A 24,526-nucleotide genomic window follows, 5' to 3' on the forward strand; every position below is an offset into this window, starting at 1 on the left:
TAAGAGCTGCCCCACAACTAACAGTGATCTCTATTAAAACACACTTGTTTAAAAGTTAATAATAATAATAATAATAATAATAATAATGCAAAGTCTCTAAAATGATCTCCTTTGATCAGTTACCTTCTGTCAGCTACCTATCTTCATCTATGGTCATGAATTAGAAATGCTCCTGTATGGTCTGAGGTCTATCCTAAGAAGCCTCCTTTGATTGGTAATGTCCCTCTATGGTACATTTCAATGGTTAAAACCTCCAGATACTTGGTTTTAAGAAAAGAATGTAAGCAAACCTAAGAGATCATTCTGTGGAAGCCACTTCATCAGTTTGACGTTCTTTGGAGCATCTTTTGGAACTGCTCCGGTGTATCTCCACAATACCTGAAAAATCAGAGGTTAACATGGATGTTAATGAAACCTCAACGAGTTTTTTTTACACTTAATTAATAAGTAATTCGATACAAAGGCAGTTTAGGGATGATGTAATTACCAAAACCTTCTATGGGAACAAATTTAATTTATACACATTGTTCCCTGGAAGAAAGTGGACAAGTGCTTATTGTGTTTTCAGGAGATTCATTTTTAATGAAACGGAGTGTGGCACACTTTTATTAGATCCAAGAGGAGTGCATGTGTGCCCACTTTCCAGTTAAGACATGCAACAATTACATATTTAAAGTTGAAATGTGGTCAATTAGAAAAAGTGTAAACAGAGCAAATTTTGGGGCTCTAATGGTTAAAAGACAAAGGGTCGCAACTCAGTGTGACTACAGAAAGTTTGCTTTCACTGTTTTTATTTCCCCCACATTTAACTGTGGATGATTTCTGGTTCATTTAATAATCAGTTTTTTCTTTTAGTTGCTTTTATTAGAATCTACAGCTCTGATCCTGAGCCTTTCAGTCTATTTCAGCACCAATAAGATTCTGAATGACAGTGGAAATAGAGCAGTGTGCTCATCCTGCATGCAATCACTCAGGTCTGTGGATGGTGTAGCGGACGAATGCCAGTGTTTCAAGGAGCTTCCATGTCTGTGTTACCTTCTGGCTCTCTCCTTTTAAATAGACTGTTATAGTCTGACCTGCTAAAGTTGCGAGCCTCACTCTAAAACTACTCAACATTCTCTGCTCTTTATAAATTAGTTTTAGGTCCAGGTCAGCTCTGTTCTCTTCATCTGATGTTTAATTCCTAAGACAGTTTGGAAAAGGCTTGCAGCACTGTAGAGATCTCAGCCAAGTTGTGCTAGCACTGATTTACAATGCAATGCGTTACTTTTATACTATTACAGAGCTTCATCTATCATGATTTAGCACTATAACACCAGGTCTCGCTTGGGATTGGCAGTTCTGGTTTAAAAGCTGTGACTTGACCCTCCACTGCAGACTGGAGGAACGTTGTTCGGTTTCACTGTGTACTCTGTATGTAGTTGAAATGACAATAAAACCCACTTGACTTGACTTGACTTGACTTGACTGACGTTACTGTTGAGCTTTATGAATCTGTTCACAATGTGAACCTCTATGATCTATTTGTGATGTGAGGTTCTGTGATCATGCTTCTTCTTCTTACCCTCTGAGGAATCTGTCTAAAGGCCTCGAAGAATTCCCTGGCTTTGACCTCTGGCAGCTCGGACACCATGGAGCCCAACGTGAACACGACAAAGCCATGCTCCCCAGAACCATTCACAAACTCCTCCAGCTCCTGCAATGAAGACAGCATGAGACCCTGTGCAAGTTCTACCAAAACTGTCAAGCTAAAGGCAACAAAACCCAAGCTGTTCAGCATCAACTAAGCAGAAAGGAAGATTACACACAGCACCTATATCTATTACACTGTTAGAAGATACATTATTAGCTGGTGACACTTATGATATTTTGATGGACCTGGAGATGCTTTGGAGACCATCAGCTTCTTTTTAACGTACACTCCCGTAAATACAGAATCAAATGCAATTGAACTGTAAATACGTTTTAAAATGACCTAAGCTACCTAAACTTAATACTAGCCTTGACTTCAATCTAAACCTAGACCTAATTCTGCTAGGTGGCAATTCAACAGACAGTTTATTAAGAAATCCCAATAATAAACCTAACTACCTAGAAAGGAGAGCAAAAAAGCCTGCAAAGTACACTCTAAACAGAAAGGTTCTCAAAGGTAGAACCAAACAGGGTACCCATAGTGGAACCGGTCATTGGTGCTATACAGAACCAAAGGTTCACACAAAATGACATGTTATATTAAAGCATTTAGATCATTTACTTTCAGAATGCATTTTAACTGGCAACCATTCCCCAGATTGAACTGTGGACTGATTTCTGGGTTATATAATTTAATTTAAATGATGTAATTATCATTATATAAATATTGTGTTTTTTCTAGTAGTTGCGTATTGTATTAGAATCTGAAGCCCTGCATGAGCTCATTATGTTACATTTATATAGCATATTTCAAATACCCAAGCACGCTTAACAATTTAGTGAAAAAAAAATTCTGAGAAAAGAAATGTTGGAGTTTTTAGCTGGGCTTTGAAGATGAAAAGAGGGAGGGAGGCGAGCGAACAGAAGAAAGTAAGGAGGTCCAGAGGGTTGTGGCAGCAACACTAAAAGACCTCCCACCCATGGAGGAAAGCCTGTACCTAAGATCAGCCTGAATATCAGAATCAGGATGTAAGAGATACACTCCCTGCTTGCTGTCTTTCTGGACCAATGTTATGGAAATGAACTCAGAGGTGACCAATTAGATTCTTCATATGCGAGTAACTGATCATGTTGCCCTCAAGTCTGTACTACCAATGACACTCCAACAATGGTGGAGATAATAGAGATAATAGCTGTTCAGGCTGTGGGACAGTTTAACATTGGCTGCCTGTTTTATAGTAAAATACACCAACAGATCATTTCAGGGCTCTTTCATATCCGTCATTTCTCCTCCATGGTTCACAGGACCACAGCTGATCTGACACTGGACTGTGGAGCTTCACCCTTTCCCCCGATTTCACCCACAATAAAGTAAACAACGTCAAGTAGAGTTGCAGGTAATGGTGGCCTTGCATGAGAGGATTACCTTGCACAATAGTAGAGCTCTGTGCTACACTCCAGCTAGAGGGATTCCTATAAAGTGTAGTTTCTTTGCACCACAGGATCAGAAAATGCATTCATTATATTAACTCATTCTTAGAGCAGCAGTTATATGATAAATTGTATGTCTTGCTCCTGGGCTCTCCCTACAGTCAGAAAGTAAAGTTTGTGTTTTAAGCCACCTGTCAGGAAGGACACACTGTACACATGCATTTCTGGACAGTGTGAGAGCTGCAGAAGCTTGATCTGAAGGTGGAGCAGCATGTGGGCGGAGGTGGTAGAGTAACACTACAGGATTTTACACTAATATGACTCTATGGGTTCTGTAGCATTACACAGCAGTTCTGGAGAGAGGTTCTCCTCCTGCAGCTCCACCACCAAACCTCCATAGTGCAGTAGCAGCAGCAGCGCTCCGGCCCGGAGTGGGAATGACGGAGACGCCCTTCTCCCTGTTCCAGACAGTGGAGCATCAGCATGATCCTGAAGCTGCTGATTTAAGGTGGAGCTGATACAGGATGATGGTTTAAGGTGGAGCTGATACAGGATGATGGTTTAAGGTAGAACTGATACAGGATGATGATTTAAGGTGGAACTGATACAGGATGATGGTTTAAGGTGGAGCTGATACAGGATGATGGTTTAAGGTAGAACTGATACAGGATGATGATTTAAGGTGGAACTGATACAGGATGATGGTTTAAGGTGGAGCTGATACAGGATGATGGTTTATTTAGGCTGCTGAGCTGGGTAAATCTGTCCTTCAGCTGAATGGAGATATCCCAGTTTCTCCTGCTATTGAGAGTATTGATATTAGCGCTCTTGATATTAGCGTCTGCTAAATGCCTTCAAGATAAATGTATTAAATGTGGTGATTATGATAAAAGAGGGTTAGCCTAGACCAGCTAACTGCATCTCAGGACAAGGGCGGTCTCTTTACTAGGTGAGATGGTATTTACACTAAGATGCATTTGGGGAATCTGGGTCCTGGTGTAAAGTATTTTAGTATGGTTGCTGACTGGATGTCATTCAACTATAGCATTCTAACCTCAGAGTGTTGCACTTATGATGCGTGTATCTTTCTCTCTGAGTTGCAGCACTGGCTTTTGTTCCTGGCAGTGTCTGAGTTTATGGATAGTTTGGACCTATTCTGTTCTGTTCTGGCATAATGGACATCAAAGCACTTCTGTAAGTCGCTCTGGATAAGAGTGTCTGCTAAATGCCGTAAACGTAAACAGAAATGTAAATGTAACTCATTTTACAGATTATTTGGTTTGTCTTTTTGATTGTTTATTTTGAATTATACAAATACTTACATCTACTATCGAATGACTGTTTTGCTGATGCAGTTCTCAATTTATAAAACTCTTATCCAGGGCGACTAATAAAAGTGCTTAATCATTCACTCAGAAAATCAAAGTGTGGAGACAAAAGTCAAGACACTTCTGAGCCAAGACCCTGCCGCACCACCCCACACAATAACCTCCATACCTTCTCTGCAGCTTTCCTTAATTATGTTTCTTTGCTATTTAACACTCTACCCCCCTAATGAAAAAAAAAACACCATCACAGCTTTCTTTAAGTGACAATGCCCACAATTTCACCTGACAGTAAACTGAATCTTAACCTTAATCTGTCTGTTAAGCAAATTTTAGTTTTTAATCTAAACAGCGATGCAATAAAAATAAAACAAAGCTGGATTAAGGACACAACACCAGCAACACACAAGTCCTAGAAGCTGAGTGTAGAGATTACTAAACCATGCAAAACCTCTGGAGAACAACAACAACAACAACAACAACAACAAGACAAGTGCAGATGCAATCAAAGCTTCTAATGGATATTAGGGCTTTACTCAATGCACTTGTAGATAAATATTGTGTAATGATGCTATAGTTCATCAGCCACCTTTATTTATTTAGTTTTTTTCTTTTGAAGTTAAAGGCAGCAACTGAAGAGCCTGAACAGTAAATATCAGCACATAACAACAACAACAACAACAACAACAATAACAATAATAAAAAAATTGCCAATATATTATAATAGCATCCAAAAAAATGCAAAAGTTAGCACTTTACTCAGTCAAAATGTAATAATTTTAATTACATTTTGACCAAGTTAAGTGAATTATTTGTTTGTATTCTTACATTTTTTATAATATATATATATATATATATATATATATATATATATATATATATTACAATGGCACATCTTAGAGAGGATCCTGGGAAAACCTACAGAATAAATATTTTAGCTATAGTTTCATAAGAACTACAAACTCAATTTCCCAAATAACGAAACTTCAGTTCTAAACATTCACCTAAAACAGACCCAAATCATTCCCAAACAACCCATACGTAACTTGTGTCCAACACAATTCCCAAATATCTACACTGGGAGCAGCCATAGCTGTGGAGTCTTTATCCAAATACCAATCAAATCACACTAAATATGGACAGACATCACCCAGCACTACTCACCGCTGGCAGGGGTTTCTGGTTGGCACAATTGATGCCCCCAATTATCACCATGTTGGGCATTTGGGGTCTCGGGTACTCAAAGGTGAAGTCATGCCTCATAAGCCAAATCACACCCTGACCTAGGAGCTGCTTGTAGGTAGTGTCCCTCTGAAGATATCTGCTGGACAGCTCATCAAAGCTGTAATAAATATATCGGCACAGGATCGACTCAAATCCCATCATGAGCATGTTCTTGACCCTCTGAGGGAAATTCATGACATCTGTGTTTCCCGTAAATAAGCGTGGGACATAAGAAGGGGGAGAGGGGCACTGGGCTGCTGCCTGGTCCAGTCCACAGGGCATCCCACGCAAGACATAAACAGCAGGAATGGAAAAGGCGTCAGCGACGATCGGACCACAAGGCAGGAAAGGGTCAGTTAGCATGAGATCAAACCCTCGCTCCTTCAGACTCTTCATCAGAGGTTCATCATACAGCAGGGCTTCACAGCCCGTCACTTGTATCTCAGTGAAGTTCAAAAGCCGGCCAAGGTTTTCAAAAATATTAGAAAGATGAGGAGCCCTCAAAGTTCCCTCCTTAAAACTACCGATGTGGGCGTCCAGATCAGCTTGGCTGTACGGTACCTTGAAGGTCTGGGTGGTGTATTTACCTGCACTGTGGATTAGATAGCTAGCATCCGGCACCAAAACTACCATCTCATGGCCTTTCCGAGACAACTCCTCCACCAGAATCTTCATACTGAGCCAGTGGCTGCCGTCCACAGGCATGACCAGTATCTTCCCCCCTTCCACAGTCCTTATAGAAGAGCAGCACAGCAAGACCAGCAGCCCCAGAGCCACAACACTCTGCAGTCTGCCCATGTTCCTCTCTCAGAAACAGTCCTTTAGAAAGAACTGCAGACAGAACTGCACAGTGCTACAGTGAGGGGCTCTCAGACTATGAATAGGCTTGAGTCACTGAGTTTATCCAGCCTAATCAAGCACAGTACAAAGTCCACTTTACAGAGCAGGCAAAAGATTTTAACCCTTTAAACTGATACAACTCCTAAGGTTCCACACTGTAATCCATCACTCTCTACAGAACCGACACACTAGTTTACAGTACATGCTGAATAATTCACAGCATTGACAAAAATAAAGAATTATTTTTTAGGTTTAAAAGTTTAATAGTTCTTCCAGCCTTAGTAGGAATATGAATGACCCTACTGAGCATTTCTTCAGGATTCTCCTATTTCAGATGTTGTATATTGTGTATTGTGTTGCATATCGTTTGCTGTGTGTATTGTTTTGTGCGTTTTTTTGTAATTGAAGTTGACTGAAGTTATAACAAGACTAATGGAAATAGACGAGCCTGATTCTGCATAAGCATAGATACCAGTAGATATTAATATTGTAATAAACTCCCTGTATATTAAATGTGAAAACCAAATTAGCACTTTACTCAATTTGTATAATGTCTATAAAATCTATTACAATATTGGTAAACATTGTATTTAATCAGAGTCAAAATCTTTTTTTTTTTTTTACATTTTTTAATCTTATTACATAATTACATAAAGACACAAATTAAGTGTGCACATATTAATTGTTTTGGGGTATATTATTACATTATTGGGGAACTATTACAATAGCAAGTCCTAGAGAAGATCCTGGGACAAACCTACACAATGAATATTTCCAACTATAGTTTCATAAGAACTACAGTTTTTTTCTTAATTCCCCAAATAACAAAACTTCAGTTCTCAACCTTCACCTAAAACAGACAGATAATTCCCAAACAACCCATACGTAACTGGTGTGGCCATTATCTTCTACCCAGCAAGACCAGCAGCGCCAGAGCCACAGCACTCTTCAGTCTGTCCACATTCCTCTCTCTGTGTTATTTTGTATGATTGTGTGTACTGTGTTGATGTACTTGTAATTATCTAGTTGCACTGGATACAAATCACCACTGGCATGTTGTGGTTATAAAATAAATAAATCAATAAATCAATCAATGATAGCAATTTCCTGCTGGAATGAAGGAACCCATATATGCTATATGGGTTATATGCCAGACCCAGGATGACTCTTACTCCATAAAGCACAGTGTGTGAAGGGTTTCTTGCATCATGCTGATGATATCAAGTTTATTCCAGATCAAAGTCATCCCAAACAAAGAACTTTAGATCCCAATAAGCTAATTATTAACTTTGGAGAGAGCTCTGCTGTTTTTGAGAAAGTTAAATCAATCAACTTGGCCAGTTTAAGACACACATAGTATCTGTTATTAACAAGAGAATATCTGTTCAACTCCACTGAAGCTAGATATTGATTAAAGACAGATACGCTAATATCAGCATGATTCAGCAGATGTGTTGTCCAAGCATGGAGCTCTTTGCTCTACTGTGTAAATCTAAAAGCTTTGATTCAGACATATCATGGCATCCCTTTGGTGCATCAATATCCTAATCATCCCTAAACCCACCAAGATCTCATTTAGAAGTGCACAGTAGATCATTGTCACTTTCTTCCCAGTGAAATTGATCAGGATCAGGAACCTTTCCCCTGACTCACCTTTACCCACCAACCCACATTCAACCTGTTCTCTAGGTCAGTGGTTCCTAACCGTAATCCTGGAGAGCCCTGAGGGGCTCCTGCAAGACCAGGGTTGGCAACCACTGCTTCAAACAACATCCTACAGGTACTGACATCTCTCAGTTCTAGGACCTAACCACTGGACCGCATTGGCAGAGCCTGGGACTCTTCTAGGAACTGCTTCCCTTCATTACACCCATCCAAAACATCTTTTTAACATCAGCTCAAGTAAAGTTTACCTTTAGAACTGCTGGGGTGGTTTTCAACACTGAAAGTTAGCTCAAATATCTTTCCAATCAAAATCCTTGAATTATAATCACTGGATGTATGAACTAGAGGTTTGCTGAGGGATGAAACCTAACCTCTAATGCTTTCTAAGCTACAGGTCCCGATGGTATCAGTGCCAGGCTCCTCAAGTCCTGCACAGATCAGCTGTGCAGGGTAGTTGAGCATATGTTCAACATGAGCTTGAAATTGGGAACAGTACCACAGTTTCTATTATTATCTATTATTTATATTGTGTACATAGTGGTAATTTATCTACGTTTTGCATCTGAGTGTCTTGCTATCACTTTCTGTTGTGCCACTGTGAATTTCCCCACTGTGGGACAAATAAAGGATTATCTTATCTTCTAAGAAGGACAACTACCTTATGAAATGTTGGACAAATAGGTGTTTGCATAATTTCGATATATAGTGCCAGATGATGCATATTATGCATTGTGAAAATGTCTTCAGCTGCTTTCAGGTGTTGTAGCTTTGCTATATTGCTCAGCCTTAAGAGGAAGATTGACAGGTAAATGTACCGACTGATAATCAATGTAAGATGCAAGGCAAAATGTTGTGATGAATGTTTGAGAATGGCATCACAGTAGATAATCAATGTGCCCAACAGACCTTCCTAATGCCCAGCTGGAATTGGGACTAAATCAAATTTAAGACAAAAGAAAGACAGTGCTGTCACTCAGCACTACTCACCGCTGGCAGGGGCTTCTTTTTGGCACAGTTGATGCCCCCAATTATCACCATGTTGGGCATTTGGGGTCTCGGGTACTCAAAGGTGAAATCATACCTCATAAGCCAAACTGCACCCTGACCAAGAACCTGTTTGTAGGTAGTGTCCCTCTGAAGATATCTGCTGGACAGCTCATCAAAGCTGCTGTAAAGTTGTAGGCAGAGGTACGACTCAAATCCCATCATGAGCATGTTCTTGACCCTCTGAGGGAAATTCATGACATCTGTGTTGCCTGTGAAGAATCGTGGGATATAAGAAGGGGGAGAGGGGCACTGGGCTGCAGCCAGGTCCAGTCCACATGGTATCCCACGTAGAAAATAAACAGCAGGGATGGAAAAAGCATCAGCAATGATCGAACCACAAGGCAGGAAAGGGTCAGTTAGCATGAGATCAAATCCTCGCTCCTTCAGACTCTTCATCAGAGGTTTATCGTAGAGCAGGTTCTCACAGCCTTTCACCTGCATGTTTGTAAAGTTAATAAGCTTCATAAAATTTTCCCAAGCATCAGAAATTGTCATAGGCTTAAACGTGCCCTTCTTAAACTGATCCATTATGGCATCCAGATCAGCCCTGGTGTACGGCACCTTGAAGGACTGAGTGATGTAGCTGCCGTTGCCGATATGAAAGCTAGCATCAGGGACCAAAACTACCATCTCATGGCCTTTCCGAGACAACTCCTCCACCAGAATCTTCATACTGAGCCAGTGGCTGCCGTCCACAGGCAGGACCAGTATCTTCCCCCCTTCCACAGTCCTTATAGAAGAGCAGCACAGCAAGACCAGCAGCCCCAGAGCCACAACACTCTGCAGTCTGCCCATGTTCCTCTCTCAGAAACAGTCCTTTAGAAAGAATGAGACAGTGGGACAGTGAAGACCTCTCAGCAGGACTGAAGGTGTGTATTCTCGCTGTGTGTGAGAACAGCCTTGAACCTGAAATCAATTTAAATGCTGTTCATGACATAACCACGCCTCTGGGCGGTGGTGTACTCCCACAATGGTTCAAAGTCCACAAAGTAGGCCAAAGAGTTTAACCCCCTAGACTTTAATGTGGAGTTATGAAATATCTCAATATTGGAAGGAGCAACATGCCTGACACCACATCTCTCTAATCTAACACACTATTAATTCAACCTCTACCCTGTATACATCAACAATCAGAATATAGTAAGTACAGTAAAAAGGATCTGATTGGGTGTCCATAAAATATTCTAATTGACTGTTTTTCATCTTGCTACCTCATTAATACACTACATGGACAAAAGTCATGGAACACCTGCTTATTCACTGTTCCTTCCGAAATCAAGGGGATTAAGAGTGTCTCCTGCTTGTGTTGGAGTAATTGTCTCTATTGTCCAAGGAAGAAGACTTTCTACGAGATTTTGGAGGAGCATTGCTGTGAGGATTTGATTGCATCCAGTGACAAGAGCATTAGTGATGTTGGAAGTCAGGATGTTATGGATCGATGATCACCAGCCCAACTTATCCCCAACTCCCCAACTCATCCATTCCAAAGGTTTTGGATGGAGCACCACCTTCATTCCAGAGAACACAATTCCACTGCTCCACAATATGTCTGGCAGGGTGGCTGACAGGGATTTTGTCCCCCATGAAAAGATATAACACTGGGCCCACAACCCTAACATAAATCTGATGGAATACTCAATTTATACACTTTTTAAGGCCCCTGTCAGTCACAGGCCCTTAGAATTGTCCTAACTTCCCAGGCTCGGCAAGCTGCCACTGTTGGGCCCTTGAGCAAGGCCCTTTACCCTCTCTGCTCCCCGGGCGCTGGAGTTGGCTGCCCACCGCTCTGGGTGTGTGTGTGTACTCACTGCCCCTAACACATGTGTGTGTGTGTGAGTGTGTGTTCACTTCCAGATGGGTTAAATGCGGAGGACACATTTCACTGTACACTGTACAGTGACAAATACGTGCACCTTTACCTTTACCTTTAAATGAACCTTGAAGTCGCTCGAGAGGTTCCCATTACTGCTCACGGTGTGTTAAGGCCAGCTTCTGCTCGACTTTCTTGTTTGCGAGTAGGCCACCCTGCCACTTAAGGCCTTAGCGAGGTTCGTTCGCTCTCAGCCAAGATATACCAGTGACTCACGTTTCAGCATGTTTGGTCGGCCTAGCCGTTCTTGTCTCAGCGCCGGTCTAGCGCTACTTTAGTTTACCCCTGTTTACCCAGGCTCTGCCTGCAGGTTTTTGTTCATTTTTTGGTTTTTCCCCCCAGGTTCCTGCCATTTTCACTAGCTCCGCTCCCAGTGTCCCCCAGTCTCAGGTTCGTTTGGTTTCGTCCTCTTGTTTATCAAGTTTTTTCTTGTGTTCACATTTATGCCCTGTAGCTGCTGCTTATTTGCTTTATTTTGCCCGTTTGTGTTATCTTGAGTTTTGTTAATAAACTACTTGCATAGAATCCATCTCTGCAAGTGTTCATCTCTCTGTGTCTGGCCTAGCACGCCATGACACACAGAGTCCTATTCTATTGGAAATACTGTGTTAGCAATGAGTGCAGTTAAAAGTATCTGAATGCATTCATTAGAAAGGGTGTCTACAAACATTTGGACATATAGTGGGGCTCGAGCACCACATAGGAAGGGTTTAAGATTCGAGACATGAAAAGTAGGGTGCATTCGTATATTCTATGGCAAGAGCAGGCAGTATGTAATTGGTTTGGTGTGCCAATCCACCTTAAAGGGCCCAATATAGTGGGGCCCCAGTTTATGGGTCTCCACCCGGAGGGGGAGATCAGGGGTGGAGAGTCAGGCTGACCATGGTGGAACAATGGGGCATCGAATCTCCTGCAACCAGCAGTATGTCTTCTGGCTTCAGTAACTGCCAGGAGGCGCAAGCTTTCCACCACACCTGGCAACAGTGCTGAATATAATGTTTAGCTGCAGGGACCCCTGCTTCCCTTTCCTGCTTAGTGAACATGGGCAGGGGATACACAAACTGGCATTCAAAAAGTGGCATGCCTAGTGCCAAATGCCAGAGAGTGGACGTGGCCGCAGGAAGAAAATTGATGACAAATCAAAGAGACTGATAATACGAATGGTAACAAAAGAGCCCAGAAAAAAACTTCTAAAGAGATTAAAGGTGAACTTCAAGCTCTTGGAACATCAGTGTCAGATCACACCATCCATTGTTGTTTTTTGGCCAAAGTGGACTTCATGGGAGACGACCAAGGAGGACACCATTGTTGAAAACAAATCATAAAAAAGCCAGACTAGAATTTGCCAAACTACATGTTGACAAGCCCTACATGTTTTGCCAAGACACATCAGCTCTATGTTCACAGACAGAAAAATAAAGCATATCAAGAAAAGAACACTGTCCCTACTGTGAAACATGGAGGAGGCTCTTTGATGTACTGGGGCTGCTTTGCTGCATCTGGCACAGGGTGTCTTGAATCTGTGCAGGGTACAATGAAATCTCAAGACTATAAAGGGATTCTAGAGAGAAATGTGCTGCCCAGTGTCAGAAAGCTCAGTCTCAGTTGCAGTTAATGGGTCTTGCAACAGGAAAATGACCCAAAACACACAGCTAAAAGCACCCAAGAATGGCTAAGAGAAAAACATTGGACTATTCTGAAGTGGCCTTCTATGAGCCCTGACCTAAATCCTATTGAGCATCTTTGGAAGGAACTGAAACATGCCGTCTGGAAAAGGCGCCTTTCAAACCTGAGACAACTGGAGCAGTTTGCTCATGAGGAGTGGGCCAAAATACCTGCTGAGAGGTGCAGAAGTCTCACTGACAGTTACAGGAATTGTTTGATTGCAGTGATTGCCTCAAAAGGTTGTGCAACAAAATATTAAGTTAAGGGTACCATAATTTCTGTCCAGGCCTGTTTCATGAGTTTATTTTTTTAAATACTTTTGTTGAAGCATGGTTGAAAAGCAATGTCTGACTTTCACTGGTTAATTTTCATAGCATTTTTATTTATTACTTTTGTCAGATTTAAGTTATTTCTGTGTCCATTGTGGGTTTTTCTTTCATTAACTGAGGGGTTCCAACAATTGTGTCCATGTGTGTACATGTTCCTTGATGGAACAAACTGTAAATTAAAATTTCATTCAGGTACAAATATACAAACCTGTCCAGGGTCTCTATTAACACCTGATTAATAAAACTTTTGACAACTGGCGCATTCATAAGCCCAAAGGGCATTACTTGGTATTGGTAATGCCCAGGCGGTATGATGAATGCTGTCTTCCACTCTGCCCTCTTTCTTATGTGGTTGAGGTTATAAGCGCTCCACAGGTCCAAGTTGGTAAGTGCCTCAAAGGCAATGGGCATAGGGGGATAGGGGTAATGGTATTTTACTGTTTGATTTAGATGGCGGTAATCAATACAACAAGGGCAGAGCCCTCTATCCTTTTTTGCTACAAAAAAAAGCTTGCCTGCAGGAGAAGAGGAGGGTGTTATGAAGCCTGATTCCAGAGCCTCTTGGAGATAAGCATCCATAGCGGCATGCTCAGGAGGTGGGAGGGCAAACAACCTTTCCCTGGGTGGTGTGGTGCCCGGAAGAAGGTCGATGGCACAATTAAATGGCCTATGGGGAGGTAGGACTTGGGCCTTTTCTTTGCTGAACACTTCCTTGAGATCCTAATACACTTCTGGAACATGTATGAGAATGAGGTGTCATTCCCTTGGACATGGGTGCTGAGAACCCCAGCAATTACCCTGGCAGTTGGGCCTCCTTACACACACCGACCTGGTACACCGCTCGATGTGAGGGTTATGGAGTTCAAAAAAGGGGTACCCTAAGACCAACTGCCGGAAGAGGCCCTTGCATTCCCCGAAACATGTGAGTTTCTGGGATGGGCTGCCCTTGGGGCATGGTCACCTGAATGCCAGGGGGGCTAGAGAGTGACTACTGCCTGCTCGTTCCCGAGCTCTCTGGCGAATGCAGGTATGGAGGTGAATACACACGTCATATAACTTGGGTCCAGTGGAAGGCAGGTCAAGTGTGGCCAGTTTATCCTTAAGCCTTCCATTAAGTCCTTGCTGGAAGATGGCCATCAAGGCCTCCTCATTCCAGCCAATCTCAGCAGACGTTTATGATGTAATTGGCCACAGAGCACAAGCCTTGGGAAAGTTTCAGGAGATGCAGTGCAGCCTGTCTTCCTCCTACAAGGTTGAAAAACCTCTTACACACAGCATCAGCAAATGCATGGCTGGTGGCACAGTCTGTGGAGTTTTGTTCCAACAGTGCAATGGGCCGAGCCAGTCCTGTTATCAAGGACACCATAAAAGCCACCATTGAACAATCAGTGGCAAACCGAGAAGGTTGCTTTCACTTTGAACTCTGTTAAATTCATATGCAGCTGAAAATGTTCTAAAACACTGGTAGACACTGAAAACTGTGAAAACGTTTTTAGCTGCTATCAGGTGTTTGAAGACTGACAGGTAAATGTGGAGACTGAGAACCAATGCAACACAATTTACAAGACAAATATTAGAAGAACAGATCTGATGAATGTTTGAGAATGGCATCACAGTAGATAATCAATGTGCCCAACAGACCGTCCTAATGCCCAGCTGGAATTGGGACTAAATCAAACTAAAGACAAAAGAAATACAGTGCTGTCACTCAGCACTACTCACCGCTGGCAGGGGCTTCTTCTTAGCACAAGTGATGCCCCCAATTATCACCATGTTGGGCATTTGGGGTCTCGGGTACTCAAAGGTGAAGTCATACCTCATAAGCCAAACTGCACCCTGACCAAGAACCTGTTTGTAGGTAGTGTCCCTCTGAAGATATCTGCTGGACAGCTCATCAAAGCTGCTGTAAAGTTGTAGGCAGAGGTACGACTCAAATCCCATCATGAGCATGTTCTTGACCCTCTGAGGGAAATTCATGACATCTGTGTTGCCTGTGAAGAATCGTGGGATATAAGAAGGGGGAGAGGGGCACTGAGCTGCAGCCAGGTCCAGTCCACAGGGTATCCCACGTAGAAAATAAACAGCAGGGATGGAGAATGCATCAGCAATGATCGAACCACAAGGCAGGAAAGGGTCAGTTAGCATGAGATCAAATCCTCGCTCCTTCAGACTCTTCATCAAAGGTTTATCGTAGAGCAGGTTCTCACAGCCTTTCACCTGCAAGTGTGTGATGCTAATAAGCCTCATAAAATTTTCCAAAGCATCAGAAATTGTAGGAGGCTTAAATGTGCTCTTCCTAAACTGATCCATTATGGTGTCCAGATCAGCCCTGGTGTACGGCACCTTGAAGGACTGAGTGATGTAGCTGCCATTGCCGATATGAAAGCTAGCATCAGGCACCAAAACTACCATCTCATGGCCTTTCCGAAACAAACTCCTCCACCAGAATCTTCATACTGAGCCAGTGGCTGCCGTCCACAGGCAGGACCAGTATCTTCCCCCCTTTCCACAGTCCTTATAGAAGAGCAGCACAGCAAGACCAGCAGCCCCAGAGCCACAACACTCTGCAGTCTGCCCATGTTCCTCTCTCAGAAACAGTCCTTTAGAAAGAATGAAACAGTGGGACAGTGAAGACCTCTCAGCAGGACTGAAGGTGTGTATTCTCGCTGTGTGTGAGAACAGCCTTGAACCTGAAGTCAATTTAAATGCTGTTCATGACATAACCACGCCTCTGGGCGGTGGTGTACTCCCACAATGGTTCAAAGTCCACAAAGTAGGCCAAAGAGTTTAACCCCCTAGACTTTAATGTGGAGTTATGAAATATCTGAGTATTGGGATGGGAACATGCCTGAAGCCATTCCTCGCTAATCTAATGTCCTATAAATTTCATCTGTACATTCTCTACCTGCCCACCCCACAGTCTTCTCCCATAAGCTGAAGGCATGATCTGATCTAGCAAAGCAACCAACCATAGAGAGCCTGTAAACATCAACAATTAGCATATAGTAAGTAAAGTACAGTAAAAAGGATATGATTGAGTGTCCATAGAGTCCTATTCTATTGCCAATACTGTGTCAGCAATGGTTGTAGTTTACAGCAACTGAATGCATGCATTAAAGGGTATCTAAAAACAGTGTACATTCTTTTCAAAAATAAAATAAAAAATATTTTAGTTCACTAAATATATACTACTGTTTTCATGTGCTTTCTGTCCATTCTACCATGTTCACAAATTCCCCTTCTGTCTCATTTAACCTTACATTCCTTTGGATTAGGTGTATATTTATCCCATATGTGCCATAATTTACTGGAAATAACCAAGGCAGGATGATATAATAATGGAACAGGATTGTGCAGCACCAAGACAGTAGATGGTGCTCTAAGACATGAAATTAAATATCCATGCTTTCTAGGAATGCCAGTGACATAGTAAATTAATACAAATTAATTCTAGCTGCTTACTGTACCTTAGAGAGGACCTATTCTGCTTATTACCAATGCCTACACAGCAAGCCTACCAGTGTTAAATCAATACAGTGGGTGTCAAAATTTAACACACAATGAATCAACACTGTTAGTGCTAAATTTCAATTCTCTGATGAAACCATACAGTGGACTCATAGAACCTCCGGGGAAGAGTACAAGTACAAGTAAACCACATTGATAACTGCCTGCTCACATGACACAACAGGATAGAATATGAGGTACAATGTGAAAGGGTTAATAGGAAAATGTCTTTCCTCCAATAGCATGTTAATACATCAGGGGTCAGTTTTAGGGCCACTGCTGTTTAGCATGTATATGAACGCCCCTATATGAGAGATGTCCTAGCACTGGCTGCCAAATGTATGTAGATGATACAGTTATTTACACATCTGCCAGAACAGCTAGTAATGCTGCCGAACAGCTTACTAAGACATTTCATGATCACCTGACACTGAATATCAAAAAACAGCCAAATGGTTTCAATCCGTTTTCCCCGATGTAAGCACCATGAAAATGAAATATTAATGAAAGAGATCAAAAATGAGGTCACCAGAGAAGTTTTTAGGAATTATTTTAGACTTACATTTGAAATGTGATAAACATGTGTATAAATCTTAATAGCTTTAGATCCACTGGAAAGAGCACAGCTCAGATCTTTATGCATGCCATGATTTTTTTCACGTGAATCATATTGTATCTACTTCTGGTCACAAGCCTCACAATCAATTATCAGACCTATTATCTCGATATATATAAAACCAACCAAGAAACCAATGAGGTGGATCATTGGATAAATATAATATGCTGAGCTTTGAAAGTTTAATAAGCTGTTCCAACTTTAAGTTCCAAAAAACTTGAAATATTAATAATATCATAAATATATCATAAAGAAAGAGTTTTGGCATCCTTACCAGTTACTAATCACAACAGATTGATAGATAGAAGGACAGACAGATGTCCATCCACGGAGGTGAGGTTTCTACTCAAACTGTGATCAGATATCACTCAGCACTACTCACCGCTGGCAGGGCCTTCATCTTTCTACAATTGATGCCTCCAATGGTCACCATGTTGGGCATCTGGGGTCTTGGGTACTCATAGGTGAAGTCATACCTCAAAAGCCAAATCGCACCCTGACCAAGAAGCTGTTTGTAGGTAGTGTCTCTCTGTAGATATCTGCTGGACAGCTCATCAAACCTGCTGTAAAGCATCTGACAGAGGTATGACTCAAATACCACAACGATCATGTTCTTGACTCTCTGAGGGAAGTTCATAACATCTCTATTTCCCGAGAAGAGGCGAGGAACATAGGAAGGAGGTAAGGGACACTGAGCTGCGTCCAGGTCCAGCATGCAGGTTAGCCCACGTAGGAAATAAACAACAGGAAGTGAGAAAGCATCTGCAACGATCGAACCACAAGGCAGGAAAGGGTCAGTTAGAATGACATCGAATCCTCGCTCCTTCAGACTCTTCATCAGGGACTCGTTGTACAGCAAGCTCTCACAGCTTTGCACTTTGAACTCTGTGAAATTCATATGCAGTCGAAAATGTTCGAAAACACTGGTAGACACTGAAAAGTTCAAAATTATCTTTGCAAAGTCATCCATTAAAGCGTCCAGATCAGCACGAGTGAAGGGTGTCTTGAAGGTCTCCAAGATGTAGTTGCCATCTTGGATGTTAAGGCTAATCTCAGGAAACAGAACTACCATCTCATGGCCTTTCTGAGACAACTCTTCCACCAGAATCTTTATACTGAACCAGTGGCTTCCATCCATAGGCATGACCAGTATCTTCCCCCCTTCCACAGTCCTTATAAAAGAGCAGCACAGCAAGACCAGCAGCCCCAGAGCCACAACACTCTGCAGTCTGCCCATGTTCCTCTCTCAGAAACAGTCCTTTATGAGCACTGCAGACAGAACAGCTCAGTCCAAAAGAGTGAGAGGCTCTCTAGGCAGGACGGAAGTAGACGTCTGTGTTCTAGCTTTGAGTCTAGGTCAGCGTGACTGCAATCTTACTAAATAATAACCCAGTTGATATAGGCAGTGGTGCAATCGTACAGAGGTTCAAAGTGCACAAAGCCGGCCAAACTTGTTAACCCCTTCAACTACAGAGACTCATATGTTGGTCAACACTTTAATTCCTCACTCAAAACTCCCAGTAATCCATGTATGTTGAACCAGTGAAACAAAAACGTAGCTCTATGCACCCTACAGTGGTCATCTTAAATTATGACAGTGTGGGGAACTAGTTGGTAGAAGAGTGCACTACACTGATAAGAACTACCAGAAATGACTGGTGTAACCCTTTCCTCAAAGTACTGACACAATAACTAAGGCAAGAAACAACACTCTGACTAATACTTCGTCTAGGGACCATGCAGTTAGGTCCATAAGTATTTGGACAGTAAACATTTTACAGTACATACAGTATATAACTACAGTATTCAACAATATTTTCCCCCGGTCCCTAAAAATCTCTAAAGACCACTTGAGGACTTGAGGCTTATTAGAGTCTAGAACATGAATTTAAATACAGAGAATTTACCTCAAACTACAAATCGCTGGTTACATTCAAGAACAGCTGGGGGGCTTTATACCCCTCTAGCCCACCCCTCTAGCAGTACTTCGCTACAGGGACTAGACAAGCTGTGTGTGTGCATTTGCACATCTGTGTCAGCAATGGGTGTAAATCAAAAAAAGCTGAATGCATTCATTAGAAGGGGTGTCCACAAATATTTGGACATATATTAGGGTAACTGCACTGGTCAACCAAAGTCACAGCAGTTTAAAGTGTACACTGCAATAAAATCAAACTACGATGTCAGCACTACTCACAGCTGGCAGGGGCTTCTTCTTGGCACAGTTGATGCCCCCAATTGTCACTATGTTGGGCATTTGGGGTCTCGGGTACTCAAAGGTGAAGTCATTCCTCATAAGCCAAATTGCACCCTGACCAAGAACCTGTTTGTAGGTAGTGTCCCTCTGAAGATATCTGCTGGTCAGCTCATCAAAGCTGCTGTAAAGTCTTAGGCAGAGGTACGACTCAAATCCCATCATGAGCATGTTCTTGACCCTCTGAGGGAAATTCATGACATCTGTGTTGCCCGTGAGGTATCGTGGGATATAAGAAGGGGGAGAGGGGCACTGGGCTGCAGCCAGGTCCAGTTCACAGGGTATCCCACGTAGAAAATAAACAGCAGGGATGGAGAATGCATCAGCAATGATCGAACCACAAGGCAGAAAAGGGTCAGTTAGCATGAGATCAAATCCTCGCTCCTTCAGACTCTTCATCAGAGGTTTATCGTAGAGCAGGTTCTCACAGCCTTTCACCTGCATGTTTGTGAAGTTAATGAATCGATTGGTGTTTTCTAACAAGTTTGAAAGCGTCAGAGAGCCCTCTTTCAACTCATTAATGGAGGTTTCCAGATCAGCCCTGGTGAACGGCACCTTGAAGACCTGAGTGATGTAGTTGCCCTCCCGGATATTAAAGCTGGCCTCAGGCACCAAAACTACCATCTCGTGGCCTTTCCGAGACAACTCCTCCACCAGAATCTTCATACTGAGCCAGTGGCTGCCGTCCACAGGCATGACCAGTATCTTCCCCCCTTCCACAGTCCTTATAGAAGAGCAGCACAGCAAGACCAGCAGCCCCAGAGCCACAACACTCTGCAGTCTGCCCATGTTCCTCTCTCAGAAACAGTACTTTAGAAAGAATGAGACAGACCGGCACAGCGCACCTGAGTTTTACTCAACCCGACTGCGAGCTGTTATATAGATCAGGTAAGTGCAAATTGCACAGAGGTTCAAAGGTAGGTTAGGTGAAAGGTCTGTTTGACAGGCTCTCCTTTTTGTCACTTTCATGCAAACTTCTCCATTTCTGCATATCTGGAAGGGTCAGGCTTTTAGGAGTTCTGACACAGCTCAAAGATGGATGAGTCTCTCCAAAGGAAATTTCAATTTGGAAATCTGATTCAACTACATCCATAATAATAAGATTTCCCATTTTTTTGCAAAATAAACCAAAACATGGGAAAGACAGATTGAAGTATCATCATCCAATGAGGCCTAACCCTACCCCTGACCATGAGGGCACAGCATTTAAAAGATACACTGCTGGGGACATAACACATAACATATAAGTTCTTTTTTGCAAAACTGGATGAATCTCTTTAATCTAATCTTGTCATTTGTTACACGCAGAAGTGTCAAGTATCCAAGTACAAATATAGAAAATTTAGGTATCTATACTTTACTGGAGTAATTTACATTTTCACACAATTATCAGAACTTTCTACTCCTATTTCATTTCGGCTTGTTTTAATTCCAGCTCATCATTGTTCCAAAAATATGGTCTATAGTAGTGCACTATAGACCCCTGTGGCGCGGCCTAAGCTTTCGGCCTTTGTTTTCCTTCCATTACTTTTACTTTTCTACTTGAAGTCGCTCTAAAACCAGTACTTTTACACTTTTACTGGAGTAAAAAGCTTCAGTTGATACTTCAGCTTCTATAGAAGTCTTTTAAACCCTAGTATCTCCACTCACTTCTACCTGAGTGATGAGTGTCAATACTTTTCACACCTTTGATTACACGACCAAAAGCATCTGTGTCAGCAATAAGAGCAGCTTAAAGTAGCTGAACGCATTTATTAGACTGATCGGTCAACCAGTATGAACCTCTAGATGGTTGACTATCATGATCTTGCTGGTCAACCAGCTTGGTCAATTTGGTCATGCTGGTGCAGCTAGTCCAATAAATGAAAACATACAGTATGCTGGTGTAGAGCTGAGCTGATCAACCAGAGGAACGTATACATGGTGTGTGTCCCCACAGCTGCATGACTGTAATGCTCTTTTTTGCATCCTACTAAAGAGCAGCTGCACTGGTTTCCACTGTCCTGTAGAACTGAGTTTAGGATTCTGAGATCAGACTGTTCAGCTGAAGACTTCATGGTCTTGCCCCACTGTACCTCTGTGAGTGATCTAATTACTAGGTACAACATGTTCCCTCAGGAGCTCTCAGATAAGGAAATAAGAACCTGCTGGTCATGCCCTTAGTTTTTCTCATTATTTTATTCTTTTTTATTTGAAATATATTATTTTACTTCTAGATAGTTATTACTTTGTGAAGTGCTTAATAAATAAATATTATTATATTATTAAATAGTCAAGTGAGCAGACACTGAACACTAGCTCTACCAGTTAAGATGATTTTAACACGAAGGTACTTTTAAGAAACTGGGCCAGATGGTTTTTGTGGTAAAGTCTTAGTGGTTTTGTCACTGCAGCTGCTTTTATCCACTTTTCTGTGAACAATTACTTACTGGGTTTCATACGTATACACAGACATGAACTACATGTCCACATATTTATGGACATTGAGTTGTGGAGCAGTGGAAGAACTGTGTTCTCTGAAATGATGGTGGTGGAGCTCTGTCCAGTACTTTTGTCCCAGAAATAATTGTGATAAACAGCATTTATTAATGCCACTGATATAATAGTAATAATATTATTATTATAATAGCTTAATAATGTAATTACACCCTTTTAAATAGCAATATATTTCTAATAATGAAGAAAATTCACACAGAATTAAAGTTGGATTAAAAATAGAATGTAAAATTTCATAAATAAATAAATCATGAATAAAATAAAACCAGACTCCAACATCATTAACATACCGTCTCACTAAATAAACACAATGGACAATAACTAGGTCAGCAAAAACGAATAAGGTCTTTTACGATAAATCATTCATGTAATTATTGTGACAGGCCTATCCACAACTAACCCATCTGCTAATGGCTACTTAGTTTCACACTGTTTTCATTAACATGATAATGAGCTCATGTTCTTCAGCGGCTTTCACAGCTACCAGACTCTGAATGCAGATAAATCAAATCAAAATCAAATCAAATTTTATTTGTCACATACATAGTCATACACAGTATAACTTGCAGTGAAATGCTTTTATGACAGTCTGCCCACATCAAGCTATACAATAAAAATCTACATTTAAACTTAACTAAACCTTAACTTAATGAAGTAAAGTGCAAAAGTGCAAAATAAAATAAAATAAAATAAATAAAAATAAAAATAGAATAAGTTACATTTAAGTTAAAGAATAAAATATAAAAATATGAAAATATAGAAATATAAGCAAAAAAAAATACAAAATACAAATATACAAATATATATAGAGATGAAATAGTGCGTGTCTGTGTGTGTGTATATATATATATATATGTATATTATATATATAATATATATATATAATATAATAATAAAATAATATATATAATAATAAACACCCCTGGGATGTGGTAGAACAAGAGATTAACAGCATAAAGGTTCTCCTGAAAAATCTTCAGCAACTGTGTGATGTAATCATGCCAACATGGACCAGAATCTCAAAGAAATGATTCCAACATCTTGTGGAATCCATGACAAGAAGAACTGAGAGCAAAATGAGGAACTACCCAGTATTAGTGTATATATATATATTAGTGTATATATATATATAAACCATCACTGTGTGTCTTCTCTGCTGCTGTAAATCTAGAAAAGACTAACTTGTATAATACAGACCCTACTTGCGGAAACACAGTTTACATCTGTATCATAAATACTGCATAAATACTGTATCATAAATCATAAGTACTGCATATATATGTATATATATTTAACTGCTTTGTAAAAGGTGCTGAGTTACAATGAGACGGTATTTCAACTAGCAGTGGTCTGATCTCAGGAAGGTCAGTCAATAAAACTGATATCAGATATCTATCATAACACTCGCAACTGATTCAGATAATGAAATCACCATGACTCAGCATGGTTATTCTCACGCATGGAGCGGGTGTAGAAAGTGTCATTAACAGACTAAGAGCCTGGATTTATCCTCCATAACACACCTTATATATCCTCTATATCCAGATACTTATATATCCTCTATATGCAAAGATTTGTATATCCTCTATATCCAAGGATTTATATATCCTCCATATCCAGAGACTTATATGGCCTCTATATCCAAAGATTTATATATCCTCTATATCCAGAGACTTATATAACCTCTATATCCAGACTTATATATCCTGTAAATCCTGTATATCCAGAGACTTATATATCCTCTATATCCGGAGACTTATATATCCTGTATATCCAGAGACGTATATATCCTCTATATCCAGAGACTTATAGATCCTCTATATGCAGACTTATATATCCTCTATATCCAGACTTATATATCCTGTATATCCAGAGACTTATAGATCCTCTATATGCAGACTTATATATCCTCTATATCCAGACTTATATATCCTGTATATTCAGAGACTTATATATCCTCTATATCCAGAGACTTATATATCCTCTATATCCAGAGACTTATATATCCTCTATATGCAGACTTATATATCCTCTATATGCAGACTTATATATCCTCTATATCCAGACTTATATATCCTGTATATTCAGAGACTTATATATCCTCTATATCCAGAGACTTATATATCCTCTATATCCAGAGACTTATATAGCCTCTATATCCAGACTTATATATCCTCTATATCCAGACTTATATATCCTGTATATTCAGAGACTTATATATCCTCTATATCCAGACTTATATATCCTGTATATTCAGAGACTTATATATCCTCTATATCCAGACTTATATATCCTCTATATCCAGACTTATATATCCTGTGTATTCAGAGACTTATATATCCTCTATATCCAGACTTATATATCCTGTATATTCAGAGACTTATATATCCTCTATATCCAGAGACTTATATATCCTCTATATCCAGAGACTTATATAGCCTCTATATCCAGACTTATATATCCTGTATATTCAGAGACTTATATAGAGACTCAATGTATCCAGCTATAACAGCACATCCCACAGTTAAAACCAGCTCAGGTAGGAAACGGATATGGGTCACTTTTGGCAAAGACAGGGCCCACTGACCAATAATAATAATAATAATAATAATAATTTGTATAAAT

General features: G+C 40.8%; 3 protein-coding genes and 1 pseudogene across 6 annotated transcripts in view; all 4 read right to left on the bottom strand.

Annotated features, from left to right (window-relative positions):
- Positions 1 to 24,526, bottom strand: part of LOC140560805 (UDP-glucuronosyltransferase-like) — a 35,045-nt gene that overhangs the window by 2,560 nt on the left and 7,959 nt on the right. For 2 of the 4 annotated variants that reach the window (XM_072685359.1, XM_072685357.1), the window contains exons 2-3: positions 1,565 to 1,696; positions 291 to 378 (exon numbers count right to left, since the gene is read on the bottom strand). In XM_072685359.1, coding sequence (XP_072541460.1) covers positions 291 to 378; positions 1,565 to 1,696 — 220 coding nt within the window. Of the gene's footprint in view, positions 1 to 290; positions 379 to 1,564; positions 1,697 to 5,552; positions 6,811 to 9,104; positions 10,042 to 24,526 lie in introns of those variants that run through there. The other 2 variants (XM_072685356.1, XM_072685355.1) reach the window with 2 other exon arrangements.
- LOC140560671 (UDP-glucuronosyltransferase 1A1-like) lies at positions 14,733 to 15,680 on the bottom strand (annotated as a pseudogene).
- LOC140561094 (UDP-glucuronosyltransferase 1A1-like) lies at positions 16,646 to 18,388 on the bottom strand. The gene is made up of 2 exons (XM_072686018.1): positions 17,534 to 18,388; positions 16,646 to 16,699 (listed from the first exon to the last, which is right to left on the bottom strand). The coding sequence occupies exons 1-2, from the start codon at positions 18,386 to 18,388 to the stop codon at positions 16,646 to 16,648; spliced, it is 909 nt and encodes a 302-aa protein (XP_072542119.1).
- Positions 19,322 to 20,206, bottom strand: LOC140561100 (UDP-glucuronosyltransferase 1A1-like). The gene has a single exon (XM_072686029.1). It carries the CDS (start codon positions 20,192 to 20,194, stop codon positions 19,322 to 19,324), a length of 873 nt encoding a protein of 290 aa, XP_072542130.1. The 5' UTR covers positions 20,195 to 20,206.

The sequence above is a fragment of the Salminus brasiliensis genome, chromosome 8 (genome assembly GCF_030463535.1).
Source record: "Salminus brasiliensis chromosome 8, fSalBra1.hap2, whole genome shotgun sequence".
Lineage (NCBI taxonomy): Eukaryota > Metazoa > Chordata > Actinopteri > Characiformes > Bryconidae > Salminus > Salminus brasiliensis.